Consider the following 8928-nt stretch of genomic DNA (forward strand, 5'->3'; position numbering starts at 1 on the left):
TGGAATTAAGACGTTTTAGCGTAATAAGAGGTTTCTATCGGTATTTGGGTATTGTGGGCAACTACTGTGAATAGAGACTATTGTTTCGAGTGTTTGGACTATGTGGTATATCATATGATTTCACCTGAGGTTGCAGGTATGGGTTATTACAGCTGGTTCGGGCTTATTCTGAGTATAGATGTGAGGATCTGATCCTGTGTATGTTTTCGTAAAGTGCAATGTGGTTCTACGGTGTATGGTTTTGATGGACTGTGAAATTTCAGCTATATTGTGTTATCGGACCTATGCAAGATAGGGTGACGTGGGATCACCCCGGATATATGTTTGGTAAGGTCATTCAGCTATTGGTTGGCTTCTAGGACAACTCTGGATACGCTCGAGGACGAGCGTCTGTTTAAGTTGGGGAGGATGTGATGACCCGACCCGTCGTCTCATGTGTTACTGCTCCATTTTCCCCGTTTATTGCTTCTTCATGTTTCGTTATCGGTAGGTGGTGTGTGAGAGTTGATTTGGATTGGTTTTTGATAAGAAATGAGACACTTAGTCTCTTTAAGGAAGGCTTAAGTTGGAAAAGTCAACCGGACGTTGAATTATGAGTTATAGGGCTCGAATGTGATTTCCGGTGATTCGGTTAGCTTCGGGGGGATGATTTGTGACTTAGGAGTGCGATCGGAATTGATTTTGGAGGTCCGGTGTAGAATTAGGCTTGAATTGGCGAAGTTAGTAGTTTGGCGAATTCCGGTTGATGGGTGAGATTTTGATCCGAGGGTCGGAATGGAATTCCGAGAGTTGTTGTAGCTTCGTTATGTGATTTGTGATGTGTGTATATCAGGTCATTCGGACGTCGTTTGGTCGGGTTTTTGATCGAAAGTGCATTTCGAAAGTTTTGAGAAAAACTTGGGCTTGAATACGATGAGTTTTGGGTAATTTGATGTTGTTTGAGGTGTTTTGATGATTGGAGCAAGTTTGGACGATGTTTTAGGATATGTTTGTGTTTTTGGTTGAGGTTCCGGGGGCCTCGGGTGAGTTTTGGATGGTTAAACGGATGAAATTGCATACGGAAACGTTGCAGGTTTTGCTTCAGGTCTGTTGCAGACCATTTGTTCTATGTGATCGCGTATAATGATTTGCGATCACGTAGACTTAATTGAGGGCTGAGGCAGAGTTGCTCTACGCGATCGCGTAGAGTGGGTTGCGATCGCATAGGTCAGTGTGAGGTGCTTTCGCGATCGCGTGAGTTCAAGCTGATCGCTGGCTGGGATAAGGCTTCGCGATCGCGTGGATATTGTTGCGATCGCATAAGGTAATTGAGGGAGTCGTCATTTTGTGCATCACGATCGCGTGAATTCATCCGCGATCACACTGAAAGGGGAATATAGAGCTGGGCAGCATGTTTTTAAACCAGCTTGTTCGCGAAGGTGAGTCTATTTTCACCCATGGCTTCTCGTTTTTGAAGGTTTTTGAAGGAAATTAAAGAGGGTTTCAAGGGGAATCGATTGGAGGTAAGATTTTTGAACTTAAAACACGATTATATTGTGAAATTGGTCTAGAAATTCATGGAATTAAGCCTAAAAATTATGAACTAGGGCTTGAGTTTTTGATATTTCAAATTGGGATTCGATAGGCCATTTGAGCTCGGATTTGGTAGTTCTTGGTATGTATGAACTCGTGGCGAGACGAAGAATCCGGTAATGTGAGTTTTGTAATTTTTCGAGAAGTGGGCCCGGGGCTCGGGTTTTGCTAGTTTCGAGATTTTTGCTATATTTCGATTGTTTTCGATTGGGCATCGTTCCCTTGGCATATGGTGATGTATTCGCTCTGATTTTGGTTAGATTCGACGCGCGTGGAGGCCGAGTTGAGGGGCAAAGGCGTCGCGAGCTAGAGATTTCACCGGTTCGAGGTGAGTAATGATTGTAAATGATAGTCTGAGGGTTTGAAACCCCGGATTTGCACATCACAGTGCTGTATTGAGGTGACTTGCACGCCGGATAGTGGGCGTGGGGTAGAGTACCGTTGGGGATGGTGACTTGGTCCGTCCCGATTGATGAAATTACTACGTATTTGACTAAAACTACTTGTTATCACCATAATTTGGATTGATTGCCATGTTTGGGCTTTGTGCCAACTATGTGAATCCTTCAGGGATTGATATCACTGTTTTCGCATTACTTTGCATATTATTTGATCTCGGTCCAGGGTTTTAATACTGTTTTGCAAACTCAGCCATTTTTCTAAGATTTGAAAATTTAAACAATATTTTATTGACGTTTTGAGCTGAGAACCATTATTTGGATATTGCCCAAGTGGCTTATGTGCATTTCTGGACTGAGCATGGATCGGGCTGCGCGGCGCAGTAGTGTTATAGTGATTTCTGGATATATGGATGGCTCGGGCTGCACGCCGCAGCGATATTGTATTGATATTGAGGCCGAGGGCCTGGCTGATGCCACGAGATGGCTTGATATTGCGCTTGGGCTGTAGGAGCCCCTCCGGAGTCTGTACACACCCCCAGTGAGCGCCGTCGACATTAAATATGGATGGCTCGGGCTGCACGCCGCAGCGGTCATATGCATTGCATTGCACTCATGCATTGGTTCCTGTTTGTATTACGTGTCATGACATTCAGCACTCGCATTTCATTGGCTTCTATGCTACTTCTTGCACTGCTTACCTGATACCCTGGTGTTATTTGTTGATGGAGTGCTGTGCCCGAGGGGCTGACTTATGTGTTAACTTGCACTATCTGTTTCGCATTCATTTGCTTAACTGTTGAAAAAGACATTTTCAAAAGAGGTTTTAACTGAGCCCAGATAGATTTTCTAAAGGATTTCACGGTTTTACTGTTTTCTCAAAGGGTAGCACTGTTCTATATAGCATGATGGAGTGCCTTTCGTGATTTCTTGCTGCTCAGTTATTATTTACCTTTATTACTCACTGAGTTGGAGTACTCACTTTACTCCCTGCAGCTCGCGTGCAGATGCAGGTATTGGTTTACCCGGTAGCGGGTTTGAGCTGGTTGAGGATTGGCTATCGTAGCTGAGCAAGGTGACCGTCAGCGTTCGCGGCACCGGACTTCTTTCTTTTAATTCCAAATTTTTATTCTATGTATTATATGCTTTGTAGTTGTATCAAAAATCCTTCTAGATGCTCGTGACTTGTGACACCCCGGTCGGGCTGTGTTGGGTCGTATATATATCGATTGTTATTGTCATTAAGTTGTATTTATCTAATCATTTATGTTTAAAAATTTTTAAAGAGGCGTTGTTGTTCTGTTGGCTGGCCTTGTCTTCACGAGAGACGCCATCACGACCGGGTTGGGAATTGGGTCGTGACAAGTTAATACAAGGAAGAATAAACAAATTCATGTAGCTAATAAGTTTGCAGCTCTAGAGGATCAGGATGGTGAAGACAACAATCAGTTGGAGGTGATAGAAGAAAGGTTTGAAGCAAGAAGTCCTACCTTAGCTGGGACTTTAAATCCTAAGGAAGCAACATTTACTCCTAAGTCAACTGGAATAGGAAGCACTTCCAAGAAAGCCCAAAAAATTAATGGGAGTAGGAATGTAATAGTTGAGGGTATGCAAAAAGAATCTACAGCAGCATGGGTGAACAGAACATTTGCTGAAAATGTTGTTGCAACTAATCAATCATGTCAGGAAATTCCCTCACGGGCAACTGAATTTGATGCAGTAGTTAAAGAGGTCAATGCTAAGGAAAGATTGCAACTTAGTGGAGGAAAGCTATGGGATGCACAAACTGAATAATACTCAGAGGAAGGTGAACTACCTGAGGGTGTCAGTGGTGAGGAGGAATCATCAGATGAGGAAAAGAAAGAAGAGGAACAAAGTGTTAATGGCAAGGCTAATAAGGAGTGCAGGAAGTCAGATCTCAAAGGTGGAACATCTAGTGAAGTTATAGTTGATCAAAGAGAAGCTACAGATGTAAACAATCAAGAGAATGCAATTGCAGGAGATCAACCTGTGCAAAAAATCAACAGTCCTAGTCCTAATAAAGTGTTGCCTCCAGCTAAGCCTAATATAGGACCTGATATTCTTGTTGCAACGGTTGCAGGCACTGAGGGAGTTATAGCAAATGTAGAAGGTGAAGGAATTGGAGGAGATCATGGGAAGAACAATGAAGGTGTGTCAGCTAACCCTGCCATCAATGCATGATTGATTCAATCATTAAATGGTGAAGGGCAGAGTGGCATACATAAAAGGTTGATTCCTGGTTCAACAGGAAATCAAATTCCAGATCCAATAGAGAATAGGGGTAATGCAGATAACATGTAAGGCAAGGGAAGAGATTTAGATGCTGAATCTACCTGCCAGAATTTCAGAAACATTGCAAAAAAAAGGTGATTTATCACCTAGGTACTTGGATAAGGGTAAATCAGCTGGAAGAGGCAAGAAGAGACAACCAAAAGAAAATACTCAAAGTGTAGTGCCAGGGGTTCAAACAAGAAGGACCCTCTCTAAATCTCATTATTAATGATGAATGCCATTATATGGAATGTGAGATCAGTGAAGACAATGCAAGCATTTGAGAGACTCATTACAATGCAAAGACAAAATCATTTCAAGTTCATAGGAATTATGGAACCAAAGCAGAAAAAGAAGAAACTGGAAAGATATAGGAGGAGAATAGGAATGTTGCAGGCCTTTGCAAATTTTTCAAACAAAATCTGGGTATTTGTGGATGATGACCATGGTGTTGACATTATATATGATCTGGAGCAACAACTGACTATGAAGTTTACAAACCTGGATACACAAATCTCATTTATGGTCACTTTTGTGTATGCAAAATGTGACTCCATCGAGCGTATTGAATTATGGGATAGTATGTATAATTTGTCCAGAGACATGTCATTGCCCTGGCTTGTGGGGGGTGAATTTAATGTTATTTGGGATAAGGAGGAGAAATTTGGGGGCTTAACAGTGTCCTTGAATGAAATCAATGACTTTAGGCATTGCATTAACACTTGTAACCTCATCGATCTTGGATTCAAAGGGAGTATCTGTACATGTTGGAATGGGAGAGGTGAAGAGGATTGCATATTTAAAAGGCCGGAGAGATGTTTGGGAAATGTAGAATTGCAGCAGATGTGGTCTAATCTAGAGGTTACTCAGTTATCCAAAATTGGATCCGATCACAATCCAGTGCTATTGCAGTATAATCCAGATGCTATACCAATCAAAAAAGCTTTCAAATTTCTAAACTTTCGGTGGCAGCATCCAACTTTCAAGGAAGTGGTACTAGAAAACTAGAAGGCTGACTTTTTGGGTGATCCCTTTTATGTGTTCAATCATAAGCTAAAGAAACTGAAGAAAGCTTTATCTGCATGGAGTAGGGCAACATATGGGGACATTTTCCAGAAAATTGCTAGTCTTGAGGAGGTGGTATTAGTTCATGAAGCTCAGTTTGAGAGGGCCCCTACATATCATAATAGAGAGAGACTGCAGAAGGTCTAGGCAGAACTGATCAGATTTTTAACTTTGGAGGAGGAATTTTGGAAACAAAAATCAGGGATGGTATGGTTTAAGGATGGGGACAGAAATACTAAATTTTTTTATGCTCAAGTCAATGGTAGAAGAAGAAGGCTACAGGTGAAAAGGGTGCAGAATGCTAGTGGAATTTGGCTTGAAGATAATGCTGGTATGCCTGAGGAGGCAGTGAGATTTTACACAGCTCAGTTCCATGAAGAAGCAGTTCCATCATCATTTGGCATAATAGATCATGTTCCATCAATGTTAGATAACCTGGAAAACTTGGAGCTAATTAAACAACCAACTATAGAGGAGGTAAAGCATGTAGTCTTTGGTTTGAATGGGGAAAGTGCAGGGGACCCTGATGGATTTATTGGTTGTTTTTTTCACACCTGTTGGGACATAATAGCAGAGGATATTGTAGAAATGGTCAAGGCATTCTTCAATGGGCATGAGCTTCCCATATATGTGACTCACACTAATCTGGTATTATTACCAAAGAAGAAAGAAGTGACTACATTCTTAGATATGAGACCTATTAGCTTGAGTAATTTTGTTAATAAGATCTTCTCTAGAGTAGTGCATGAAAGGCTAGCAGTGTTACTTCCAAACCTTATTTCTGAAGAGCAGGCTGGAATTGAAAAAGGGAGGAGTATTGTGGAGAATGTGCTATTAACTCAGGAGATCATTACAGATATTAGGTTGAGAAATAAAGTTGGTCGAAATGTTGTCATAAAACTGGACATGACTAAGGCTTACGATCGACTATCATGGCTATTTCTAACTAAGGTATTGAGGAAGATGGGCTTTGGGGAAAGATTCATTGGTTTAGTATATGGCATAGTCTCCAATAACTGGTATTCTGTACTACTAAACGGTCAGCCACATGGTTTTTTCAAATCGACAAGAGGGTTCAAACAAGGGTATCCAATCTCACCTACATTATTCATACTAGCTACTGAAGCCTTGTAAAGGGGTCTGCATTTATTGCATAAAAATTTGCACTTTTGTGGTTTTGTACTGCCTAAGTGGAGTCCAAAGATTAATCATCTTGCGTATGCAGATGACACCATTATCTTTTCTTCATCTGATGCAACATCACTGAGATTGATTATGGAGGTGTTAGCAGGATATGAGATTGCTTCTAGGCAGCTTATAAACAAGAGCAAATCTGCCATATATCTACATCACTCAGTTGGAGAAAAAGTGGTGGACAAGGTGCGAAGAGTAACAGGTATTGTTAAAAAGGAATTCCCATTTACATATCTTGGCTGTCCTATCTTCTATGCTAGGAGAGGGATGGACTATTATCAAGGACTCATTACTAAGGTAATGGATAAGCTACAAGACTGGAAAGGGAAGCTGTTGTCTATAGGGGGGAGTGCTATACTAATTTCTCATGTCTTGCAGAGCATGCCCATACATTTGTTGTCTTCAGTTAATCCCCCAGCGTATGTGATTGACAAATTGCATAAAATTTTTGCTTAGTTCTTCTGGAGTAATACAGTAGGGGTAACAAATAGACATTGGGCTTCATGGATTACATTATGCTTGCCTTGTGAAGAAGGGGGTGTTGGTTTCAGATCTTCACATGATGTGTCCACAACATTGTTTTTTAAACTATGGTGGAACTTTAGAACTAAACCTAGCTTATGGAGTTCTTTTATGAGTCAGAAGTATTGCAAGAAATTAAATCCTAAGATTGTTCCTTGGAGAAAGGGTTCTCATGTTTGGAGAAAGATGTTGGAGTGTAGAGATCTTATAGAACATCAAATATTCTGGCAGCCTAAGATGGGGTCTTCACTATTCTGGTTTGAAAATTGGACATGCCTGGGATCATTATATTTTGTTACTCCTCCAGATTTTGTGTGTGATGAATTGATACAAAACATATATGATGTGGTGGACAATGGTCAGTGGAATGAGGAGAAGATTAGAGAGATTCTACCAGAGGAATTAGCAGAACATATTCTACTGCAATTGAAACCTCCAGTTATGCATGAGGTACTTGATAAGCCTTGGTGGATGCTGGAATCTAGGGGAGAATGTAGTGTGAAATCAGCTTGGGAGTATTTGAGAAGAATGAATGAACCTTGCAATGCATACAGGAAGATATGGGTGAAAGGTCTTCCATTTAAAATATCATTTTTTATGTGAAAAGTTTGGAGGAACAAGTTGGCTTTAGATGACTTTTTCAGATGACTGGGTTATCTCATGGCTTCTAAATGCTGGTGCTATTCTGAACCTCAGGAGGAAACAATGCAACACCTGTTCTTCACATCATATGCTGCTGTTAGAGTGTGGAAATACTTTCTTGGACATGCAGGCATTGCCTTAGAAGGGATTACATTGCGTCAGGCTATTACCAGATGCTGGACATCAGATGTGTTGCCCAGAATTGAACCTATACTGCAAGCACTACCAACTGTCATTGTGTGGGAGCTTTGGAAAAGGAGGAAAAGCTACAAACATGGAGATACTGTGACAATTAATAGAGTCATAAACCAGGTCTCTACTACTATGCAATCTCTTATGCAATTTAGAAAACCAAAACTGCAGAATGTACCACACAAATGGCCAGACCTGCTGCATATACTTGAGTCTTGTCTTCCTATGTTGATATATACTAAAGTGTTGTGGGATTGTCCAAGTTCAGGGTGGATTAAGGTAAACACAGATGAGGCCTCAAGGGGGAATCCTGGGAGGAGTTCAATAGGGTATGTGCTAAGAAATGAGGAAGGGGATCTAGTATATGGCTGTGGGAAAGAAGTGCAGGAAGGAACAAATACAGAAGCTGAAGCTAAAGCAATTTTGGAAGCTATGAAGTTCTGTGTTGAGAATGACTATGTACTCATTAAGTTACACACAAACTCTATGATGCTTAAGAATGTCCTAAATGAAGAATGGAGTGTACCATGGAATATAGCAGCTATGTTGGAGGAGATCAAGGAGTTGATGAACAGAAGCAATGTAACAGTGGCTCACACTCTAAGAGAAGGAAACATATTAGCTGATCACTTAGCTAATTATGCTTTGGACTTTGGAGTAATTGAGGCAAACAATTTCTGGGAATTGGATATACAAGGAAGGAAGATAGTGAATGATGACAAGTCACAATGTCCATATATCAGAGTAAAAGTTGCATGAAGTTAGAAGGAGAGGAGGTAACAGGGTGGAGAGGTGATATGCAGGCAGTTGATGAGGTAATGCTAGACTATCATACTCAAATCAAACAGGAGGAGAGTATGATGATCTACTCATGGTGGAGGAATATAGGAACAGAAGACAATATCATCTACTATGGTCGAGTCCTTATGGAGGAGATCAAAGTAATCAGTTTTTTTACTAACAGAGTTTTCTTTTTTGCAGGAATAGTTTGTGTGTTTATGCTTTATTTACTGGTAAATCCTCTATGTGTGGTATTAGCACTTTATGCTCA

General features: G+C 40.9%; 1 protein-coding gene across 1 annotated transcript; it reads left to right on the forward strand.

Annotated features, from left to right (window-relative positions):
• The first annotated feature begins 7280 nt into the window (after positions 1 to 7280).
• On the forward strand, positions 7281 to 8636 carry LOC109218121. The gene is made up of 2 exons (XM_019382450.1): positions 7281 to 7607; positions 7740 to 8636. Exons 1-2 carry the CDS (start codon positions 7281 to 7283, stop codon positions 8634 to 8636), a joined length of 1224 nt encoding a protein of 407 aa, XP_019237995.1.
• Positions 8637 to 8928: the final 292 nt, after the last annotated feature.

The sequence above is a fragment of the Nicotiana attenuata genome, unplaced genomic scaffold, assembly GCF_001879085.1.
Source record: "Nicotiana attenuata strain UT unplaced genomic scaffold, NIATTr2, whole genome shotgun sequence".
In the NCBI taxonomy this organism is placed as follows: Eukaryota; Viridiplantae; Streptophyta; class Magnoliopsida; order Solanales; family Solanaceae; genus Nicotiana; species Nicotiana attenuata.

What these genes read in the sequence shown, in the direction of transcription:
- LOC109218121 (XM_019382450.1), top strand. Translation starts at nt 7,281, where the DNA reads ATGGGGTCTTCACTATTCTGGTTTGAAAATTGGACATGCCTGGGATCA. An exon ending in ATGCATACAGGAAGATATGG is followed by an intron (nt 7,608 to 7,739) that starts GTGAAAGGTCTT and finishes TCTGAACCTCAG; the next exon opens with GAGGAAACAATGCAACACCT.